The 23,225-nt window shown below is 59.8% G+C and overlaps 1 protein-coding gene across 3 annotated transcripts; it reads left to right on the forward strand.

Annotated features, from left to right (window-relative positions):
* The first annotated feature begins 632 nt into the window (after window positions 1–632).
* VANGL2 (VANGL planar cell polarity protein 2) lies at window positions 633–21,594 on the forward strand. 3 transcript variants are annotated; one of them, XM_054050603.1, is made up of 9 exons: window positions 633–789; window positions 10,224–10,397; window positions 12,294–12,561; window positions 12,657–12,777; window positions 15,300–15,907; window positions 17,890–18,026; window positions 18,212–18,347; window positions 19,043–19,274; window positions 19,547–21,594. In XM_054050603.1, the coding sequence occupies exons 3-9, from the start codon at window positions 12,491–12,493 to the stop codon at window positions 19,805–19,807; spliced, it is 1,566 nt and encodes a 521-aa protein (XP_053906578.1). In that variant the 5' UTR covers window positions 633–789; window positions 10,224–10,397; window positions 12,294–12,490; the 3' UTR covers window positions 19,808–21,594. The 3 variants fall into 3 exon arrangements, with proteins under 3 accessions (XP_053906578.1, XP_053906580.1, XP_053906579.1); XM_054050605.1 differs by lacking the exon at window positions 633–789 and adding an exon at window positions 2,984–3,244; XM_054050604.1 differs by lacking the exon at window positions 633–789 and adding an exon at window positions 3,335–3,491.
* Window positions 21,595–23,225: the final 1,631 nt, after the last annotated feature.

A 23,225-nucleotide genomic window follows, 5' to 3' on the forward strand; every position in this document is an offset into this window, starting at 1 on the left:
TCAGGGAGGATGTGGGGGTGGGAAAGAGGGGGCCTTGGGGGGGGATGTGGGTGGGAAATGGAGGTCCTGAGGGTGCGAAAGGGGGAGCCTTGGGGGGGGATGTGGGGGGGAAATGGAGGTCCTGGGGGTGGGAAAGGGGGGGCCTTGGGGGGGGGATGTGGAGGTCGGAAAGGGGGGGGATGTGGGGGGGAAATGGAGGTCCTGGAGGGGGGGGATGTGGGGGGGAAATGGAGGTCCTGGGGGGGTAATGTGGGGGGGAAATGGAGGTCCTGGGGGGGGATGTGGGGGTGGGAAAGGGGAGGGCAGGAGGGGAAGGAAATGGAGGTCCTGGGGGTGGGAGAGGGGGGTCTTGGGGGGTGTGGGTGGGAAATGAAGGTCTTGCGGGTGGGAAAGGGGGGGTCCTGGAGGGGGGGGCAGATGCAGGGATGGGAAATGGGGGTCCTGGGGGGGGGATGTGGGGGTGTGAAAGGAGGGGGGGAGGGTCTGAAGCCGGGGTGTCCCACTCCCCCCCCCCCCCCCCATAAAGACAATGGGTCCCGCGGGGTCGCCGGGAACGCGGAGCGGAGACAATGGGCGCGGCGGGGGGGCTGCGGGCACCGGGGCTTCAGCTGGGGGGGGGGGAAGAACGGCTCCGCCGGGACTGGCGTTTGCCTCCGCCTCCTCCTCCTCTGCCTCCGCCTCCTCCGCCGCCGCCGCCGCCGCAGCGGCAGAACAGCGGCGACCTCGGGATTTTGGTGCGGGGGGGGGAAAAGAGAGGTGGAAACGTTCACAAAGGTGTTGGAGGCGATGGTGAGTGCGGGGGGGGGCAGAGATGGGGGGACTGGGGGCACTGGGAGGGACTGAGGGAGAGTAGGGATGCGGGGGGGGCAGGGATGGGGGCACTGGGAGGGACTGGGGGAGAGTAGGGATGGGGGGGGCAGGGATGGGGGGACTGGGAGCACTGGAAGGGACTGGGAGCGACTGGGGGGGAGTAGGAATGCGGAGGGGGCAGAGATGAGGGGACTGGGGGCACTGGAAGGGACTGGGGGAGAGTAGGGATGGGGGGGCAGGGATGAGGAACTGGGGGCACTGGGAGGGACTGGGGGAGAGTAGGGATGCGGGGGGGGGCAGAGATGGAGGGACTGGGGGCGACTGGGGGGGAGTAGGGATGCGGGGGGGGCAGGGATGAGGGACTGGGAGGAACTGGGGGATATTAGGGATGGGGGGAAGCGGGAGGGGGGACTGGAAGGGACTGGGGGTGGACAGGGATGAGGGGGGGAAGTTAGGGATGGGGGGGACTGGGAGGAACTGGTGGGAGGACTGGAAGAGACTGGGATGCAAGGAGACTTGGGGGGGGGGGAACTGGAAGAGACTGGAGGGGACTGGGGAGAGATTAGGGGTGTGGGGGGCACAGGCTTGAGGGCAAACTGGGGGGGACTGGGAAGAACTGGGAAGGACTGGGGGGAGATTAGGGATGCGGGGGGGGCGGGGACGAGACACAGGGATGCCGGGGGACTGGGAGGGACTGGAGGGGACCGGGGGGAGATTGGGGATGTGGGGGAACTGGGGGGGACTTGGGGGACCGGGATGGGGGGGACTTGAGTGGGGGGGGGATGCAGGGCAACCCCGGCTGGGGTGGGGAAGAACGGGGATGCAGGGGAGTACTGGGAGGGACTGGGGTGGATTGGGATGTTGGGGAGATGACTGGAAGGGATTGAGATGCAGAGCAGAGAGAGGGCGAATGGGGGGGGGTACTGGGGTGCAGAGGGCGGGGGGGATGCTTGGGGAGACCGGGATGCAGGAGCGGGTACCGGGGCTTCCCTGCAGGAAGGGCCTGGGAAGCCGGGGACTTTCCTGGCCCGGCAGCCAGGGAGGAGAGCCCCGAGCCCGGGGGTCCCGCTGCAGGGACGGGGGAGACGCGGGGGTGCCGGGGTACGGAGCCCCAAACGTGAAGCTGGTGGGGGGTTCCTGGGTGCTGAGGATGCTGGGTTTGTGAACCCTCTCCCTCCCCCCCAAACCCTGAAGCTGGTGGGGGTCTCTGGGTGCTGAGGCTGATGGGTTTCTGCCCCCCAAAATGTGAAGCTCAGGGGATTCCGGAGTGCTGAGGATGCTGTGTTTCTGCCCCCCAAATATGAAGCTGGTGAAGCATCTCTGGGTGTTGGGGCTGCTGGATTTCTGCCCCCCAAAACCTGAAGCTGGCAGGGGGGGGTTCCCCAAGTCCTGAGGATTCCAGGTTTCTGCCCCCCAATCCTGAAGCTGGTGGGGGTCCCCGAGTCCTGAGGATGCCAGGTTTCTGCCCCCCAATCCTGAAGCTGGTGGGGGTCCCCAAGTCCTGAGGATGCCAGGTTCCTGCCCCCCAATCCTGAAGCTGGTGGGGGTCCCCGAGTCCTGAGGATTCCAGGTTCCTGCCCCCCAATCCTGAAGCTGGTGCGGGTCCCCGAGTCCTGAGGATTCCAGGTTTCTGCCCCCCAATCCTGAAGCTGGTGGGGGTCCCCGAGTTCTGAGGATTCCAGGTTCCTGCCCCCCAATCCTGAAGCAGGTGGGGGTCCCTGAGGTCTTCTCCCAGGGTGCCGGGTGCCCCCTTTTCGCTTGCCTCCGCTGGTCCTGGGGACCATCCTCCGTGGGGGCCACAGCAGGGCTGGATCCCCCCAGCTTGGCTTTCCCCCTCCTTAGTGTGCCTGCCCATACTGGAGTTTACTGGCCAAACTGGTCAGCCCCCCCCCCCCCCCCTTTAGCCTCAGCCCTTTGTGTCCAGCGTGGGTGTAAGCACAGGGCTTTCTCCTCGCCGTCAAGCCGTGGGGTGACCACAGCGGTGGTCGGGGGACAAGGGTGGGCACCTATGGGGTGTCCCCCCCGGTGTCACCCCAATGCCAGGGTCGGGGGGCAAGGGTGGGCACCTATGGGGTGTCCCCCCCGGTGTCACCCCGATGCCAGGGTCGGGGGGCAAGGGTGGGCACTTATGGGGTGTCCCCCCCGGTGTCACCCCGATGCCAGGGTCGGGGGGCAAGGGTGGGCACCTATGGGGTGTCCCCCCCGGTGTCACCCCGATGCCAGGCTGCTTGGTGGACGGGAAGGTGCAAAGAGCCGATGCTCCTGCTGGATTTGCACGACGAGCGAGGCAGGATTCTACCAGCACCCTCACCTGCTTCTAGGAGAGACCTGGCCGGATTCTGATCCGGTTTATCTTGGTCCCATCCTGGCTCAGCGCCCTGAACCGAGAGGGAGTTCCCTCCGCTCGACACCGGCTGCGAGCTCAGACATCGGGGTGAGAGGCTTTATTTCCTTGGGAGAGGGCGTAGAGTCTGTTCTCCCTCCTCCAGGCTTTGGTATAATAACCGAGGCGGAGGTTTAAAGGCAAAAAAAAAAAAAGAAGAAGAATTAAATATTATCTTCCCGGAGCCTCTGGGAACGGCTGTTGCTTAATCACAGCAATCGGGATTGTGTTGGGACCGAGCTGGGCTCGGAGGCAGCCTGGCTCAGATGTGATCGCCGCGCAGCCGGGCTTCTCCTGGGTATTTACGCCGTCTTTGTGCTTGGAGGGAGAGAACTTGGGATGAGGCTGGCTGATTTAATTAGCAGGCGACTTCGTCGGAGCCCCGGCGATGGCTCCTTGTGGTTGTTTGGGGGCTGCGGGTGGTGGGGAGCGCCATCCTGGAGATGCGGTTTGGAGGGTGGATCCGGGTCTGGAGGCATCAGCTGCTCATCCCTGGGCACCTCCTGGACTCCATTTGGATGATCAGAGGTGGCTTCTTGTTTTCATCCACTTGCAGACAATGGGGCTGGAGCGGAAGGTGAGAAGCCCATCTCCGTGGTGTCGGGAAGGGCTGAATTGGCCCCAGGTCTTTGGTCTACCTTAATTTTGGATTTTTGAGGGCTGATGCAGTTGGCAGATGATTAATGGTTTTATTGTCCCAGCCAGGGTGCTTGGCGGGAGGGTTCAGAGCAAAGCGTGGATCTTCGATGCTCATCCACGTCTGCGTCCAGAGTGCTCAGACCTGTGGGCATCGTTCTGGGGAGACCTTAGAGCAGCTCCCAGTGCTGGAAGGGGCTCCAGGAATGCTGGGGAGGGGCTCTGGATCAGGGAGGGCAGGGAGAGGATGAGGGGGAATGGTTTTGGGCTGCAAGAGGGGAGACTGAGATGAGATTTTGGGGAGAAGTGTTTTGCCGTGAGGGTGGGGAGGCCCTGGAACAGAGTGTCCAGAAGAGCTGTGGCTGCCCCATCCCTGGAGGGGTTCCAGGCCAGGTTGGATGGGGTTTGGAGCCCCTGATCCAGTGGGAGGTGTCCCTGCCCATGGCAGGAGTGGGACTGGATGGGCTTTGAGGTCCTTTCCAACCCAACCCATTCCATGATCCTACCATCATGGACATAGGGTGGCAGGACCAGCGCCAAAGCCGGATCCTATGCGTGAGATTTTTCCCTTTGTGCCTTCTGAAGGCGTTTGGTGCCTCAGGCTGAGCGCAGCTCCACCTCCAACCCCACGGTCAGTGGGTGAAGGTGAGCTTTGCTCCTTGGCTGCGCCCAGATGGATCCCATCTCTACGCTGCTTTTCCAAGCTCCAAGATGCGGATAATGCTGTCTGCCCGCCGCAGCCTGGTAGGATTTAGTGGAGTTAAGCATTAGGCGCCAGGAGCTGATGGAGCAGATCTAAAAGCGCAGTTGTTTACGTGGCGTGTGTCCCTTTGGGCTACGGAAGGGTCTTCTGGGGTGTCACCGCAGCACCCTGGGGACAGAACTTCTGACGATGCTTTTGGAGAATGTGCAGAAATCAAAGTGATGGCTTGAACTGGGAGCTTTGACCCCTGCACTCCGTCATCCTGCCCTGTCTGACCATCCTGCGACGCTGCTGGGATGCTCACGACTGGCATTTGCATCCTTCTATGACCCAGAGTGACCACAGGTTTGTCACTTCGTGTTGTCATCCCACCCAGAGGTGCCACCAGCGTGGCTGGGGGGTGGTCGTGGCAGCAGAAGGGGACAGGGAGATGTGATTTGGGGAGCTGGAGGGAGACGTGGTGGCTGCAGCACCTCGCTGTCGATGCGCTGGGCGTCCCGATGCCATCCTGGTGGCATCCCAGTGCCATCGCGGCTCCTCCTGGACCCGCTGCGGCAGGAACACAAGGGAGCCCTGAGTGCTCTCCGTGAGCTTGCGGACAGGTTGCAAGGATTCAGGATGAGCTTCTCTGCTGGGTCCTGAGCTCTGGGAAGGGAGAGATGGGGCAGGGAAGGGTCCGGTGGGTGTCTTGGAACGCTGCTGGCTGCAGGGCTGCAGTTAGGATCCCTTGGTGCCTGCACATTTTGCAATGCAAATACCTTTCTCCTTGCCTCCAGCCCCGTTCTCATGCAAATCCCTGCTGGGTTCTGTACATTTTTGGTCTCCCTTTAGTTCCGCATCCCAGCGTGGTCATTTTTCACCTAGATGGAAGCAGTGCATCCCCACCAGATGATGCAGCTGCAACCTCCATCGCTTCCAGACACGCAACGGGTGAAAGGCTGGGCTTTGTCCCGTCCTGGGACATCCACACCAGAGGAAACTTGGTGGGGACCTGGCGCTGGAGGGCCTGGACGTTCCTGTGGATATTGGAACAATCCCGAGTGATCGTAATTAAAGCTGGCAGTTTGGAAGGGATATTAAACCTTCTGCATCCAAGCTGACGCTGAGCAATTTGAGAGCAGAATGAGACCCCATGGGGGAGTTGGATTAAGTTGCTTGGGCTTCCCAGGGGCTTTTCCCGTGTCCCTCTGAAGCTCCCGGTCGTGCCAGTGGGCCAAAGAGCTGGAATTTTGTGGGTTCCTCCCAGCAGTGGCATCTCCTGGGGCTGCGGTGGGCGCTTTCCCAGCCCGACATGGGTGGACTTGGAAAGATGGAAGGGAGCAGAGGAGCCTCTGGGTTGAGGGATGTGCTGTGAGCTTGTGGAGAAGCCTCAGCTCCGTCAGCCAAGGTGCGGGGCTGGTTGTGGCCCAGGGAGAAAGGAAGGAAGATCATTGGTGTTGGTGCCTCCTGATGAGGGGGTGGAAACAGGGAATTGCCGTGGTGGCTTCCCTCAGCTCTTTGGTGGATGCTGCTCAGCTGGCACTCAGGGCTTGAATAGGTCAAAGCATCCTCAGCTCGGCTCCCCCTGCTCCAGGCAGGAGCATCCTTGGGGTTTTCCTAACCATGCACCCATCTTCTACGCTTTGTGGGTCACCTCTGGGTGCCTGGTGCCGCTTTCCCAGCCTGACGCGGGTGGACTTGGATGTGGAAGGGAGCAGAGCGGCTTCCAGGTTGAGGGACACGCTGTGAGCTCGTGGTGGAGCCTCAGCTGTGCCAGCCGAGCGGAGGTGCGGGCTGGATGCATCCGGGGGAGAAAGGAAGGAAGATTGTTGGTGTTGGTGCCTCTGCAGAGGGGGTGGAAAGAGTGAATTGCCTCGAAGGCTTCCCCCAGCTCTTCGGTAGCTGATACTTGGCCGTCTTTGGGACTTGAATAGGTCAGAGCATCCCCAGCTCCTGCCTGGGGCGCCGGTTCGCCCTGATCCAAGCAGGAGCATCCTTGGGGTTCTCCTAACCACGCACCCATCTTCTACCCTTTATGGGTCACCTCTAGGCTCCCGACTCCCGGTGCCGGCAGCCTCTTCCATCTCCGCAGCATCTGGGATGGGGATGGAATACAGGGACTGTTTCATTCCCACCACCGCATCCCACTTCTTCAGCAACACGGAGCGCGGGGGGCTGGTGGCCGGCGGGGGAGCGTGGTGGTGGCCGTCCAGGGAAGACTCCTATTGTGTGGAGGCAGCAAGGCGTGTTTGTGTAGCCAAGCAAGCAAATGTGCCGGGCGCTCGGCTCGGCAAACCCGTGTGCCGGGGCCAGGAGGTGCCTCCTGTTCCCAGGCTGGTTTGGGAGGCGTTGCCGACAGCATCTCCCGCCTGAGCATCGCTGCTCAGGGGGTCCCCAGACCGACCTTCCAGGTGGGACAGCCTTGAAAGGGGCTCCAGGAGATCTGGGAGGGGCTCTTGCTCAGGGAGGGCGGGGGTGGGATGAGAGGAACGGTTTTAGGCTGAAAGAGGGGAGATTGAGATGAGATTTTAGGGAGAAATGTTTTGCTCTGAGGTTTGGGAGGCCCTGGCCCAGGTTGCCCAGAGCAGCGGTGGCTGCTCCATCCCTGGAGGGGTTCCAGGCCAGGTTGGACCTCCCACTGATCCAGTGGGAGGTGTCCCTGCCCATGGCAAGGAGTGGAACTGGATGGGCTTTGAGGTCCCTTCCAACCCAACCCATTCCGTCATTCTATGAGCGATTACCGTGTGCGGCAGGGCTGCGGCTCACATTGGGTTTTCCGCCTCTCCAGCTCGCGGTGTGCCTCAGTTTCCCCATCTCAGTCATGGGCAGAGCCGTGTTTCCAACCCTCTTGGGTTTATTGGGAGCGTAAACAAGACTGGAGTCATGCGTTGGGAATCCAGGACCCCAGGGGTCCTCTTGGCCCTCTCTGTGACTCAGTTTCCCAGTCGCTGCGATGCTTATTGGGTCAAACAGGAAAACCCCTGCCCAGATGTGCCTGCGTTGATGTTTCCTCCTTCTCCTGCCTGGCCCTGGTGGTGGGAAGGCAGTGATCGCTGGGGTGTGAAGGGCTGTGTTTACACCCCTCTCAGAGCCACGTGGATGCTCACCAATCCACTTCAGGGTGAACGCAACCAGGTCGTTTCCAGTCCTCTTGACCAGGACAGGAGTGGTTTGGCCACTGATTTCTCCCTCTGCCCTTTACTTAAAGCACTTTTTTTGTCCAGCAAGCGTCGTGCCCGGCTCGTAGAAGGTTTTGGCATGGAATAAAGTGAGGACAGAGCCATACGGTGTGGGTTTGTGACCCGATCCGAGGGGCACGCTGCACCAGGGATGGGAGGAGAGGATTTTCCTTGGGATTTGACCAGGAGCTGTTTGAAATATGAAAGCTTTTTCCTCTTGATCTATGGGGTTTTTTTGGAGCATTTGAATGCAAAGGCTGGTTCGTGATTGAAGGTTCATGGGCTCAAAGGCAGGAGAGACGGCAGCAGCGGCTTTTCTGACCGCCCCGAAGCCCCAGACGGGCTCTCTCTGCTTTGAACCCTCTGATGTGCTCCAGCAACATCCTGAGAAGCCATCCAGTCTGGACTTGAAGATGTCAAGAGATGGCAAATCCTCTCCTCCCCTGGGGAGGTTGTTCTGATGGTTAATCGCCTTGCTATTAGAAATGTGTTTTCCTCCTCGTTTGCATGCATCTGGCTCTCGCTCCAAGCCCTCGGCGGTTGCTCGGCGTCTCCACAGGCTCGGTAAAGAGAAGCCGTTTCTCTTGCTGGAGACAAAGCATCCATTTCCAGTCTCTCCACCTGAGCACCTCGTGCTGCCGAACCGGCTTTCCCCACACTGCTGGGCAAGCCATCAAAAAAACAAATCCCTTTCTTCCTTGCTGGAGCAGCCAAGTTGCTCCACCAGCACTGGAGTGGCCGTGGGACAGGAGGATGAGAAGCTCCGAGCTCCACCGACCTGCGGGATGGCTGCTTGGTTTACAAATTACCTTGCAAACCGTCTGGGTTGGGGTTTTCCCCCCCACCCCCCCTGACCTTTGCTGGGGATGAAAGCTCGGCTGGTTTGATGTAGGCAAGACAGAGGGTTCTCATCAGCTGGACGTCTGGATGCAGAGGTCGCCCGTGGTTCATCATGGATGTACCTGGAGTGCTGCGTCCAGTTTTGGAGTCCTGAGGGCAGGAAGGACGTGGAGCTGTTGGAGCGAGTCCAGAGGAGGCCACGGAGATGCTCCAATGGCTGGAGAACCTGTACGACCACAGGCTGAGAGAGTTGGGGTTATTCAGCCTGGAGAAGAGAAGGCTCTGAGGGGACCTTAGAGCAGCTTCCAGTCCTGAAAGAGGCTCCAGAAAAGCTGGAGAGGGGTTCTGGATCAGGAAGTGCAGGGGTGGGATGAGGGCAATGGTTTTGAGCTGGAAGAGGGGAGATTGAGATGAGATCTTAGGGAGGAATGTGAGGCTGGTGAGACCGTGGCTCAGGCTGCCCAGAGCAGTGGTGGCTGCCCCATCCCTGGAGGGGTTCAAGGCCAAGTTGGATGGAGCTCTGATCCCCCTGATGCAGTGGGAGGTGTCCCTGCCAATGACAGGGGTGGGACTCTATGGGCTTTGATGTTCCATCCAACCCAACCCATTCTATGATCATGCTGGAGCAAACCATCCTGTACCCTGGGAAAGGGCCCCAACGCCTCTGCCCATAACCTCTGCCCTATCACCAGTTTGGGGTTGAAGGGCCAGGCTCGCTCCCTGCAGCCATTTCCATGGCTCATCACTCACTCCCCTTGGTTGGACTTGATGATCTCAAAGGTCTTTTCCGACCTAGTGATTCTGTGATCCTCTGCAGCGCCTGCCTTGTTGTCCCTCTGAATGGATTGACCTTCGTCTCCCAACTCTTGCTTTGCCTTTGGGAGCTGGAAGGATCTGAGGTCCCTGCGCCACTTGGAGATGGATTTGAAGTGTGGCTGCTTGTTGTAGGATTGCGGTGGCCGAAGAGCTTTTAAATCCATGGACTGGTTACCTTGAATCGTAGCATCATGCAGTGGTTTGGGTTGGAAGGGACCTCAAAACCCATCCAGTTCCACCCCCTGCCATGGGCAGGGACACCTCTCCCTGGATCAGGTTGCTCCAAGCCCCATCCAACGTGGCTTTGGACACCTCCAGGGAAGGGGCAGCCACAGCTTCATGTGTTGGAAAAACCCGTCTTGATTTTGGTGGATAAATCAGCTTTGCTGCTTCAGGAGTGCCTGGCTCTGACTGGAGCTGGAGGTGCGGGAGCAGGGCTCGGCGCGTCTCTGGGCACCTCAAAAGGGTTGCATCCAGCAGTAGGTGACCGTGTGGTGCCGGGGCGTGGGGCAAGGTGCCGATGCGGCGTGGAGGTGACGCTGGGGTGGGTTTGGGGCTGTAGTGGTGTCTGTGGGGATGTGCAGCTCACCCTCACCTTCCTCCACTGCTCATCCTCTCCTTGGCTGCTCACTGGGGCCAAGGCTGAGCGAGGAGCTCCCATGGATTGGATGATCCTGGAGAAAACTGGCCTGGGTGACCAGCAGGACAAGGACTTTGGCTGGCGGTGCCCGGTGTGACGCGCTGCGGCTCGAACACGTGGCTGGGTGGCTGCCACGGCACAGGCGTGATCCCGCTCGCCAGGGAGGGGATGCCGCGGAGCATCCTTGTGGGTCAGGGATGCTTGGCTTCTAATTTCCTTCTCTCTTGCTTCCCGCAGCTCCACCGCGGACCCCCGGCGTGGCCGCCCATCCCGTGAGAGCCCCCGATGCGCAGCCCCCTCCGGCGCCTGCCAGCTGGATGCCGTCGCCGCCGGAGGCTCAGGATGCTCCAAGTGCCTCGGTGACCGCTGGGACGGGGATCAACACCCGCTTGCAGCCGCCTCGCCCCACCGGTGAGTCCTTAGCTCCATCCCCTGCCCCAGTATCCAACTGGGAATGGTGGCAATGGACTGGACTGGGAACAAACCCATCCTCAGCCCCCTGGAAGCCGTGGAGGCTCCATTGTTCCCAGCAGAAACCCGATCCCTGCCTGCAAACAAAGCCCAGAAGAGGGGGGCAGGCAGGAGGTTGGGGGGGGACACAGGGGGGTCCTTTCTCTCCCAGCCCCTTCCCCCATCGCTCGCTGGGAATGTCGGGACAAGCTCCCAGCCCTGTTTCCATCTCCTAGACAACCGGCATGGGGGGGGGGGGCTTTTGTTTCCATAGCAATAAATGTGTGAGCATCCAGCATCTGGGACAAAAGGAGAACCCCCCCTTTTTTCCCCTTTCTCGATCCCATCTCCCCCTCTTTGAGGCTTTGGAAAAAGAGGCCAAAAGACATTTGAGTTTTATTTGGTTGAAATGGCATTCCCGTGGTAACCCGGCACAGGCCAAGCCCCAAAGGCAGCCGGCACAGCCCCTGGCGTGCGGGATTGGCTGGGAGAGGGGATCTGGGGCTCTGGGGGTCCCCAGTGCCTGCAGCCCCCCAACCCCTTCGGCAGGACCCCTCTGATAGGGTCTGGCATCCCCAAAGGGGTCAGGCAAGCAATGTCCTCTCTGCCTCCCCATCCCTGTCCAGATGCCCTCCCTGGTGGGATCACAGATCCAGGCAAACCAGCACCGAACCTCCGTTAGGGGTGGAAGCAGCTTGGGAGTCCCCAAAAACCAGTGGGGAGACCCAAACTGGGACCCCGGGAGGCCCCAGCCCCTGCCCATACAGAATCATGGAAGGGTTTGGATTGGAAGGGACCTCAAAGCCCATCCAGTCCCACCCCTGCCATGGGCAGGGACACCTCCCACTGGCTCAGGGGCTCCAAACCCCATCCAACCTGGCCTGGAACCCCTCCAGGGATGGGGCACCACCACTGCTCTGGGCAACCTGGGCCAGGGCCTCCCCACCCTCATTGGGAAGAATTTCTTCCTAATGTCTTGTCTAAATCTTCCCCTTTCCAATTTAAAGCCCTTCCCCCTCTTCATATCACTCCATGGCCTTGGAAAAATTCCCTGCCCAGCTTCCCTGGGGCCCCTTTCCATACTGGAAGCTGCTCTAAGGTCTCCATGGAGCCCCATTCCATACTGGGAGCTGCTCTGAGGTCTCCATGGAGCCCCATTCCATACTGGAAGCTGCTCTAAGGTCTCCATGGAGCCTTCTCCAGGCTGAACACCCCCAACTCTCTCAGCCTGTCCTCATACAGGAGGTGCTCCACCTCTCAGATCATCTCCGTGGTCTCCTCTGGGCCCTTTCCAACAGTTCCATCTCCTTCTTATGTTGGAGATTCCAGAACTGGACACAGGCCTCCAGGTGGGGTCTCAGGAGCTTCCCCCGGCTCCGGCTGGGAGCTGACGCGAAGCGATGTTCCTTGGCGCAGACCGGGGCTCCTGCGCTGATCTGGGTGTGAGATCCCAGCTCTGAGCTGGGGAAACGTGTCCGGGCAGAGCCCCGCGCTGCGAGATCGGCCTGAAATGTTGCCTGCACCCAATTATTCATTCCTTTTTCACTTCGGCCCCCACCCATGGCTCTCTTTTGGCAGTTCAAATAAGGATTGTGGTGTTAATTAAAGTGTAAATCACCAAAAACAGAAGCGAATCGTGCTGTATCATTAATAGAGGGGGAGTTGGCCAGCCTGGGCATGGCATCAAATAGAAAATGCCCCAAAATGACCCACATTCCCTTTCCCTGCTGGAGTCCCGTCCCCGTTTCTCGCTGGGCTTGGAGCCGTGGTGGGACAGGGATGGTGTGGGTGGTAGGTGAGATGATCACCGTTGACCAGGATTGCCAGGATGCTGACCCTTCCCCTTCCTCTCCGCAGGCGGGCGAGCCGTTTTCTCCTGAGACGAGCCCACCCAGGTGATCAAAATAGAGTCCCTCAAGGTGACGGTCGACTTCTTGAAGGTGCCCCTGGGCCTGAAGAAGCCCCCTTTGAAGGAGGCCCTGGCCGCCATCCCGGGGCCGGGGAGACCCAAGCCCTTCGGTCTGGAGCGGCACAAGTCCCGGCGCTCCGACACCATGGACAATGAGTCGCAATACTCGGGATATTCCTACAAATCCGGGCATTCCCGCAGCTCCCGCAAGCACCGGTGAGGGATCAGCGTGTGCCTGGGGGGGTTCCTTGGCCTGAATGGGGGCTGCCACCCCAGTTCACCCATCTTACTCCCCTCTTTTTCCTTTCTAGGGACCGACGGGACCGGCATCGCTCCAAAAGCCGGGATGGGAGCCGTGGGGACAAGTCGGTGACCATCCAAGCGCCGGGAGAACCCTTGTTGGACAACGAGTCGACGCGGGGGGATGAGAGGGTGAGTTGGGCAGCAGGGAGGAGTGGGGTGGGCACCTCTGCGCCGCCGTCGGGATGCGGGGGCTCCCGGCATGCCTGGCGCTTCCCGGTGGAGCGGTCGAGCCGGTTGGGTTGGCGGCTGGGCTTCCACAAGCGCCGCGGCAGCAGTGCCGGCGGGGAGGGCGGGTGGGTGGCGTGGGCGTAAATGAAAGGGGAACCGACTGTCGAGGGACCTTGGGGAAGGAGCCAAGGTGGGCATGGGCTGCCCGGGGTGGAAAACAACCTCGGGGATCCATTCCCGTGGGATCCACTCCCTGGAGATCCACTCATAGAATGGTTTGGGTTGGAAGGGACCTTAAAGATATTCCAGTTCCAACCCCGCTGCCATGGGCAGAGACACCTCCCACTGGATCAGGGGCTCCAAGGCCCATCCAACCTGGCCTGGAACCCCTCCAGGGATGGGGCAGCCACCGCTGCTCTGGGCAACCTGGGCCAGAGTCTCACCACTCTCATGGTGAAGAAATTCCTCCTCATGTCCAGTCTAAATCTGCCCCTCTCCAGTTTATCCCCGTTCCCCCTCGTCCCATCCCCACAGCCTTTATGAACAGCCCCTCCCCAGCTTTTCTGGAGCCCCTTCAGGTACTGGAAGGTCACTCTAAGGTCTCCTCGGAGCCTTCTCTTCTCCAGGCTGAACAACCCCAACTCTCTCAGCCTGTCCTCAGACGGGAGGTTCTCCAGCCCTCGGATCGTCTTTGTAGCCTCCTCTGGACCCGTTCCAACAGCTCCATCTCCTCCTTCTGTGGAGGATTCCACTCCCTAGGGATTAGCTCCTCGTTCGGTGCCTGCAGGTGATGCCAGCTCAGCCGTGCCAAGGCGTGATCACCCCAGCCTGGCTCCTGGCGAGCACTTTGGTCTGAGGATGCTCCAGTGCATCCCTCAGCCCCATGGGGGTCTCTTGGCATGAGCGGCACTGCTGTGCCCCCCATCCTGGGTGCCGCTGCTCCTCCAGCCCCCGCGGAGCCTGATCCTTGGCTTTAATCGTCTCCCAACCACCTACGCAGGCGGCTCCAGCTCTTTTCATCTTCCCTCATCAAGAAGTTGGCACCGGACGGGGTTTGCGGCAGCCGGACTGGTGGCGGCTAAGCCTGCCCTATCCAACCTCGGCCAGAGCGAGTCAATAGCGGCATGGTTTCACGTGGGGATGGGTTGGGATATGGACTGGTCCTCCTGGATCCTTATCTGCTTCTCACCCCTCCAGAAAGTCCCAAGTTGTGGCTTTAGTTTGTTGTTTGGATTGAAATTCCTGCCTTTCTAGCAGAAATTTGAGGAGGAGGGGAATAATATACACTAAACTCCCAAGTTTTAGGGGGGGGCAGAACAGACTGGGGAAGTCTGAGCGAGAAGACAGACGGATGGACAGCTCTGTGGCTGCCCCGGGGCGGGGGGTTCAGTACCTGTGCTGTGACATCTTCTCCCTCCACTGAAATCCCATTAATCAAATGGGGACAGGGAGAGGGAGGGGATTCTGCTCCTCTGCTCTGGTGAGACCCCACTTGGAGCCCTGTGACCCATTCTGGAGTCCTCAGGAGCTGTTGGAGCGAGTCCAGAAGAGGCCACGGAGATGATCCAAGGGCTGGAGAACCTCCTGCACGGGGACAGACTGGGAGAGTTGAGGTTGTTCAGCCTGGAGAAGGCTCTGAGGAGACCTTAGAGCAGCTTCCAGTGCTGAAAGGGACTCCAGGAAAGCTGGAGAGGGGCTCTGGATCAGGGAGAGGATGAGGGGAAACTTGGTTTTCAGCTGAAAGAGGGGAGATTGAGATGAGATCTTAGGGAAAAATGTTCTCCTGGGAGGGTGGGGAGGCCCTGGCCCAGGTTGCCCAGAGCAGTGGTGGCTGCCCCATCCCTGGAGGGGTTCCAGGCCAGGTTGGATGGGGCTTGGAGCCCCTGATCCAGTGGGAGGTGTCCCTGCCCATGGCAGGGGTGACACTGGATGGGCTTTGAGGCCCCTTCCAACCCAAACCACTCCATGCTTCAAACCCTGGCTGGACGAGGGGTTTCTGGAGCCGATGGGAATCCCGTCTGGTGCTCCGAGCTGTTGGATCGCTGGCGACTTTGTCTTCTCTGCCGTGGTGCTGGAGAAGGCAGCACCCACCCGCGCTGCGACGGTGGCGAGGGTGTGTTGGGACGGCAGCCGGGCAAGTTCCTTCTGGCCCCACTAATGAGGGGGTTTGCCTGGAAGCTGCGTGCTTCCCACTTCCAAAGCTGCTCTCGCCGGTGCCGGAGAGGTGGAACGAGGCAGCGTGGAGCTGCAGATGGGGGTTTCCTAGAAGGTCCCAGCCAAATCGTTGTCCCCCTACTTTAGGCTGAAGTTTCCACCGTCTAAATGGGGGTGATGGCGCCAGGCAGCACGCCGGGCTTGGAGGTTTGGTGGATGGGAGATGTTGGAGTTTGGGTGGGATGGGGAACCTTTGTGGTTGGCAGCTCCTCAGGACAGAGGGGACATGAAGCCCCACCCCGCCTAACCTTTCCTTCCACCCTTCCTAGGATGACAACTGGGGTGAGACCACCACGGTGGTGACAGGGACGTCGGAACACAGCATCTCGCACGATGACATCACCCGCATCACCAAGGACATGGAGGACAGCGCCCACCTGGACTGCTCCCGGCACCTGGGCGTCATGCTGGCCGGGGCGCTGGCACTGCTCGCCTTCCTCACCCCCATCGCCTTCATGCTCCTGCCCCAACTGCTGTGGCGGGAAGAGCTGGAGCCTTGCGGGACGCCCTGCGAGGGGCTTTTCATCTCCGTGGCCTTCAAACTCCTCATCCTGCTGCTGGGCAGCTGGGCTCTCTTCTTCCGTCGCCCCAAAGCCTTCTTCCCTCGTGTCTTCGTCTTCCGAGCGTTGCTCATGGTGCTCGTCTTCCTCCTCGTCGTCTCCTACTGGCTTTTCTACGGCGTGCGGATCCTGGATTCACGGGACCGCAACTACCAGGGGGTGGTCCAGTATGCTGTCTCGTTGGTGGACGCCCTGCTCTTCGTGCACTACTTGGCCGTGGTGCTGCTGGAGCTGCGTCAGCTCCAGCCCCAGTTCACCCTCAAGGCTGTCCGCTCTGCTGATGGGGCCAGCCGCTTCTACAACGTTGGCCACCTCAGGTATGGAGGTTCTGAGGTGGGTTCCCGTGTCTGTGGGTGTCCTGAGGGGGGGGGGTGCATTCATAGAACCGCGAGATCATTTGGGTTGGAAAAGACCTTTACGATCATCCACCTAGAATGGATTAAGAACAGCCCCGAAGAGAAGGACATGGGGTGTTGGTGAAGGAGAAGCTCCGCATGAGTTGTTTTCTTCACGTGAGAAACCAACCATGTCCTGGGCTGCATCCAGAGCAGTGGGGCCAGCAGGGAGGGAGGGGATTCTGCCCCTCTGCTCCGCTCTGGTGAGACCCAACCTGGAACCCTGTGTTGAGCTCTGGAGTCCTCAGCCCAGGAATGACATGGAGCTGTTGGAATGGGTCCAGAGGAGGCCACGGAGATGATCCAAGAGCTGGAGCACCTCCAGTATGAGACCAGGCTGGGAGAGTTGTGGTTGTTCAGCCTGGAGAAGAGAAGGGTCCGAGGAGACCTTAGGGTGACCTTCCAGTACTGAAAGGGGCTCCAGGAAAGTTGTGGAGGCGCTCTTGATTGGACAGTGCAGGGATGGGATGAGGGGAAACGGTTTTGAGCTGAAAGAGGGGAGATTGAGATTAGATATTAAAAAATTCCTTTACCAAACGAGTGGTGAGGTGGTGGCAGAGGCTGCTCAGGCGAGTGGTGGAGTCACCGTCCTTGGAGATGCTAAAAAGCCGTGTAGGTGTGGCAATTTGTGCCATGGTTCAGTTGGCACTGTGGGGTTGGGCTGATGGTTGGACTGCACGGGGTTGGAGGTCTTTGCCAACCTTAATGACTCTACTGAGAGGGTGGGGAGGCCCTGGTGGAGGAGTGGTGGCTGCCCCATCCCTGGAGGGGTTCCAGGCCAGGTTGGATGGGCTTTGGAGCCCCTGATCCAGTGGGAGGTGTCCCTGCCCATGGCAGGGGTGGGACTGGATGGGCTTTGAGGTCCCTTCCAACCCAACTCATTCCGTGATTCTGTAAGATGAGTAAATGAAGGATCCACCACCGAGGGTGCCTTGGCTGGTGGTGCTGCTTCTAGGGTCATCAACTCCAACCGTAGAATTCACGTCGATCTGTGCCCGCGCAGTGGTTCATGCGCACGTTCTCGTGTGCGGGTCGGTGCCTGTGTGCCCGTTCACACCTGTATTCCCAAGCGGTTGTGCCCACACCGCCATCCACCACCGCGCCCCAGCGTCAGCCGGCCAGCGCGGCCGCGTGTGTGGGATGCGACATCCCTGCAATGCCATGGGCCACCCTTCCGTCCTCATCCTGCCCGGCTCTGTGTGCCCTCGGCGCGGTGCTAACCATCTCGGTGTGCCCTCGGCGCGGTGCTAACCATCTCGGTGTGCCCTCGGCACGGTGCTAAGCATCTCGGTGTGCCCTCGGCGCGGTGCTAACCATCTCGGTGTGCCCTCGGCGCGGTGCTAACCATCTCGGTGTGCCCTCGGCGCAGTGCTAACCATCTCAGTGTGCCCTCGGCGCGATGCTAACCATCTCGGTGTGCCCTCGGCACGGTGCTAACCATCTCGGTGTGCCCTCGGCGCAGTGCTAACCATCTCGGTGTGCCCTCAGCGTGGTGCTAACCATCTCGGGGTGCCCTCGGTGCGGTGCTAACCATCTCGGTGTGCCCTCGGCACGGTGCTAACCATCTCGGTGTGCCCTCGGCGTGATGTTAACTATCTCGGTGTGCCCTCGGTGCGGTGCTAACCATCTCGGTGTGCCCTTGGCGTGGTGCTAATGGGCTTCGTGTGCCCAACCCTGTTTCTGGCTCTGTGTACCCTCGGCACGGTTCTAACCGGCTCTGTGTGCCCAACCCAGTTCCTGGCTCAGGGTGCCCTCAGCGTGGTGCCAAACATCTCGGGGTGCCCTCAGAACCGTGCTCCCTGTCTCTCTGTGCCCTCGGTGCGGTGCTCCTGGTCTCGGGGTGCCCTCGGCGCGGTGCTCACCGTCTCTCTGTACCCCCCCTGCCCTGCCGTGTCTCCCTGCAGCATCCAGCGAGCGGCCGTGTGGATCCTGGAGAACTATTACCACGATTTCCCGGTGTACAACCCTGCCCTCCTCAACCTGCCAAAATCCGTCCTGTCCAAGAAAATGTCCGGGTTTAAGGTCTATTCCCTCGGCGAGGGTGAGCTCCCCTTCCCTTGGCTTCTCCTCTTGTTCTCCCTGCCCTTCTCCATCCCTCTGGTTTCCTCGCCGGAGGCTCCTTGGTTCCGGAGAGCCCGGAGCAGCGTCGCCGCAGCCTGGCCGTGGGGTGGAGGGAGCCATGGGGCACCTCGTGGCCTCCTTGAACCTCATCCCTTTGTCCTGCAGAAAACACAACCAACAATTCCACCGGGCAGTCGCGGGCTGTCATCGCGGCGGCGGCGCGGCGGCGAGACAACAGCCACAACGAGTACTACTACGAGGAGGCGGAACACGAACGCAGGGTGCGGAAACGCCGGGCCAGGTACGGAGCTGGTGGAGGGGACCAGGCTCTGTGTGGCACCTGGTGGCCCGTCAGAGGTGCCCCGTGAGGTGCCCATCTCTGGTCCCCCATGGGGTGCCCCTCCTGAGATCCTCATGACCATCTCAGGGCCGTCATGAGATGCCCATCCTTGGATCCCCATGAGGTGACCTTCTCAGGGCCATCATAGGATGCCCATCCTTGGGTCCCCCTGAGGTGCCCATCCTGAGATCCCTGTGAGGTGACAGTCTCAGGGCCATCATGGGATGCCCATCCCAAGATCCCCATGAGACGACCATCTCAGGACCCTCATGCGATGCCCGTCTGGAGATCCCCGTGAGGTGTCCTTCCCAGGATCCCTGTTATGTGCCCATCCCAGGACACCTGTTAGGTTCCCATCTCAGGACACCCATGAGGTGCCCATCTCAGGACCCACACGAGGACTGTGCTGGTAGGAGGAATGGTGTCTCCTGGGCTCACCTCCAGCCCCCCAGGATGAGTTGGGCTCTTGGAGAAGCGTACCCCAAGCCTGGCTGTTGCGTGGCACAGCCCTATCTTCCCCAAAACTGTTTTGGGGTGGAAGCTGGGTTCCTGCCATCCATAGGTAGGCGAGTGGATCCCTCCAGCCCCAGGTCATCTCCTGCCTGTGGCCACGCATTCTCCTTCTGCAGCCACATCCATGGTTTTCCTCCTGGCAGGCTGGTGGTGGCGGTGGAAGAAGCCTTCACCCACATCAAGCGGCTGCAGGAGGAGGACCAGAAGAACCCACGGGAGATCATGGACCCGCGGGAAGCGGCTCAGGCCATCTTCGCCTCCATGGCCCGGGCCATGCAGAAGTACCTCCGCACCACCAAGCAGCAGCCCTACCACACCATGGAGAGCATCCTGCAGCACCTCGAGTTCTGCATCACCCATGACATGACGCCCAAGGTGAGCAGGGAGCACGGTGAGGTGGGCTGGCTCTCCAGCTTTGGTCCAGAGGGTGAGGAATCGGGTGGAGTTTTTTCCCCATCCCCTCAGGAGGAGAAGGGTTTGAGGAACAGAGCCAGAAAAGTGGGTGGAACCCCAAGGGACCAACATCCAGGTGAAACCAGCTGTCCGGGGATGTTTTTCCTGCAGGACCTGCCGAGCAGGAGGGTTCAAAAAGAAATAGGCTGAGCCATAGGAAGATGACGTTCACGTTGTCCTTTCCCTCCTCCAAGGCGTTCCTTGAGCGGTACCTGACGGCCGGACCCACCATCCAGTACCACAAGGACCGCTGGCTGGCCAAGCAGTGGACGCTGGTCAGCGAGGAGCCGGTGACCAACGGCCTGAAAGATGGGGTGGTCTTCGTGCTGAAGCGCCAGGACTTCAGCCTGGTGGTGAGCACCAAGAAGATCCCTTTCTTCAAGCTTTCGGAGGAGTTCGTGGACCCGAAGTCGCACAAGTTCGTCATGAGGCTGCAGTCGGAGACCTCCGTGTGAGCTGAAGAGGGATGGAGAGGGGTTGGAGGAGAGACCCTCTCCGGACCCTCCATCTCGTCCTCCCCGTCTCCACTGGGGCTCAGGGAGGCCACGGCTTGAGGGCAGAACTGCGATGGGTGCCGGGAAGCAGCACCCATTGCCGAGCTCCATCGCCTACCTGTGACCACTCGCCCTCCGCCTTGGCTTGGCCCCCGTTGGGGTGGGCTGAGCTCCTTCCTCCTCCTCTTCCTTCTCCTCCTCCCTGAAACCCAGGTCCGTGTAGCATCTTCCCAGAAGGCTCAGCCGGTGGAGGACAGCGGCACGGCCAGGAAGGAGACGGCGCTTTGGTGCCATAACTCAAGGGCTTAACTCAACGTGTTCTTCACCAGCGTCTTCAAGCAACATCAGGTCCCAAGGACCTTCTGCGATTGCCTGTTTTCTACCTGGCCACCGTCCTGGCTCTGGCCTTAAACCACCGTCCGCCCTCCGGGGCTGGTTTTTAATCCTAGACTTTTTTTAGCGGGGGAGTATTTTGCAAACACCTCCATAATCCGTGGCTGCTATGGAAACGTCTCCCAGCATCCGAGACACCGGAACGGTGATGCTTCTGCTTGTAGGAATGTCCTCCTTGCCTCTCCGCTGATGGTTTCTGTGCTCAGCGTTGAACAACAGGGAAAAATCTGTTTTGAAAGAGAAGCAGAAGGGGTTTTGAAGTGGTTTCGCTGCTCCCGAGGTGGCCCGCGGCCCCGGTCCCAGCGGCATCTCCGTGGCCTTCCCCGTGCTGGATGGAGCTGTGACTGGGGTTGCAGGCAGAGCAGCGTAAAACGGCTCTCGGGGTCCAATCCTGGACCTGGAGCCAACGGGCGGGAATGAAACGAGGGGTTCCTGGTGAGGGCGATGAGGGCTCGTGGCTCAATGACGTCCTTAATTACTGTCCCGTGGTGGCCGGTGGCCCGTGGTGGTCCTCCAGCAGGTGCTGCCTCGCCGTCAGGGACACAAAACCTTTTGCCTTCCCTTGGGTTTTGTTACGGTCACAAATACCTCATGGATTTATTTGAATGATCTCCTTTTTTCCCCCCCTCTGAATCCCCTTCTCCGGCCACGCCGCGCCGGGTCGAGGACCTCGGAGGGTCCCACCTGGCTGAGGTGGGGTTGGTTTGGTCGCAGGAGCTGCCAAATTCCATCCCGGCGAGGTGGCCGGTTGGCTTTGGCTTTGGTTTATTTTCTCCTAAGCACTAAAGGGCTTCAAGTTCAGGGTGGGCAATGATGCTGCTGGCCACGTGGGCCATCCCAGTATATCCCAGTAGCACCAGTACAATGCTGGAGGGCTCTGTCCCACACAGGCACCGCGCTGCTCAGGGCTGGAATTCCCAGTTCCCACGTTTCACCCCCGACTCCACCAAACTGGAGCCCAGTTTGGGGTGTTATACTGCAAAAAAAAGACTTTAGAGAGCGTGAGTGGTTGCCTTGGCGAGGGAGGGGAGATTTTTCCACTTGGAATTTAAGAATAAACCCTTTTTCATTCCTTTTTTGGGGGGGTTTTGTTGTCAGTTGGGTTCTTTTTCCGCAGAGCCGAGCCCTTGTGCATGCGTGTAGAAAAATTGTAAAGTGTAAAATTGTTTTTTAATATATAAAAAAAAAAGCTTTGGGGGGGTTTTTGTTTGGTTTTTCCCGTTTGCAGTGGATCGAAGCAGTACGGCGGCGGTAGGAAGTTTGGTTCGGTTGGGCTTCTGTTTTTCATAGAGGGACTCAAATTGTACAAATTTTTTTTTTTATATATATAAAATAAACCCATTTTGACTTTTTTTTTTTCCCCTTCCCTGCAGCTGATGCTTTGAGGTGAGGCGGCGAGTTGAGGTCAAAGATGCTGCAGTGGCAGGATGCGACCTCGAGGGAGCACTCGGAGAAACGCGTCTGCCCTTGGAGGATGCTCGGGGCTGGTGGGGACGTGGATTTAGGGTCTGTGGGGCCATGGGTTTGGGTTCTGGGGGTCAAGGGTTTGGAGATGATGGGGTCAAAGGCTTAGGGTTTGAGGGCCAAGGGTTTATGGTTTATAAGGCCAAAGATTTGGGATCCATGGGGCCAAGGATCTGGGATCTGTGGGCGTCAAGGGTTTGGAGATGATGGGGTCAAAGGCTTAGGGTTTATAGTTTATAAAGCCCAAGACTTGGGGTCTGTGGGGCCAAGGATTGGGGTTCTGAGAGTCGAGGGTTTGGGTTCTGTGGGGCCAAGGGTTTGGAGTTTGTGAGGGTCGAGACCTTGGGAATTGAGGGGTCAAGAGCCTGGGCTTTATGGGGGTCAAGAGTTGGGAGTTTGTGGAGGTCGAGGGTTTGGAGACGACGGGGTCAAAGGTTTGGGGTTTGAGGGCCAAGAGCTTAGGATTTATAAGGGCCAAAGGTTTGGGCTTTGTGGGGCAAAGGGTTCGGAGTTTGTGAGGGTCAAGAATTTGGAGATGATGGGGTCAAAGGTCTGGAGTTTGAGGGCTGAGGGTTTATGGGTTATAAATCCAAAGATTTGGGATCCGTAGGACAAAGGAGTTGGAATCTGTGGGGCCAAGATTTGGAGGCTGTGGGACCAAGGGTTTGGATTTTATGGCATCCAAGGGCTTGGGGTTTGTGGAGCCAAGGGTTTGGGATCTGTGAGGTCAGGGGTTTGGAGCTTGTTGGGACCAAGGATTTGGGATTTCTGGGGTACAAACAGGTTGGAGTCTAATGGGGGCCAAGGATTTGGGGTTCAGGGAGTCCAAGGGTTTGGGTTTTGAGGGCCAAGGATTTGGGATCTGTGGGACCAAGGGTTTGGAGTTACGAGGTCAAGGTTTGGGGGTCTGTGGGGCAAAGAGTTTGGAGTTCGTGGAGCCAAGAGTTTGGGGTCCATGGAGCCAAGGATTTGGGGATTAGGGGTCCAAGGGTTTGGAGTTTATGGGAGCCAAGGATTTAGGATCTGTGGAACAAAGGGATTGGCATTGGGAGCAGCGAGGATTCGGGGTTTATAGAACAAACAGCTCAGTGTCTAATGGGACAGAGAGTTTGGGGTCTGGGGGGGCCGAGGATTGGGAATTCCTGGGGCCAAGCCTTTGGGGGACCAAAGGATTTGGAGTTTATGGGAGTGAAGAACTTGGCTTTCTCTGATGCGAAGGGCTTGGGATGAGCAGGGGCTGCTCTGCCTCCCCTCACCGCGGGCTGGAGAGATGCCCAGACCCTCCTGGGGGGCCAAATCCCCCCCTCTTTTGCAGGAGGACCACGTTTCCCACCCCCCACCCCCCATCAGCAGCTCCTGGGGGGCCCCGCAGAGCCTCCCCCGACCCCAGGCTGTGGTTTGCAGCCACTGCGACAGCGGATGTGTCGGCACCTGCGCCCCCACAACCGCCCCAGGACGCTGCACCCCAGCTTGTGCCCCCCCCCCTTCGCCCCCCCTTTCAGCGCTGATTCACCGGAACGCA

This window comes from Cuculus canorus, chromosome 28 (assembly GCF_017976375.1).
Source record: "Cuculus canorus isolate bCucCan1 chromosome 28, bCucCan1.pri, whole genome shotgun sequence".
NCBI lineage: Eukaryota > Metazoa > Chordata > Aves > Cuculiformes > Cuculidae > Cuculus > Cuculus canorus.

Bases quoted from the DNA above. Each gene is read 5' to 3' on its own strand.
- VANGL2 (XM_054050603.1), top strand. From the start codon at position 12,491: ATGGACAATGAGTCGCAATACTCGGGATATTCCTACAAATCCGGGCAT. The intron at 12,562-12,656 runs GTGAGGGATCAG...TTTCCTTTCTAG, and splicing joins CGCAGCTCCCGCAAGCACCG to GGACCGACGGGACCGGCATC. The intron at 19,275-19,546 runs GTGAGCAGGGAG...CCCTCCTCCAAG, and splicing joins CCCATGACATGACGCCCAAG to GCGTTCCTTGAGCGGTACCT.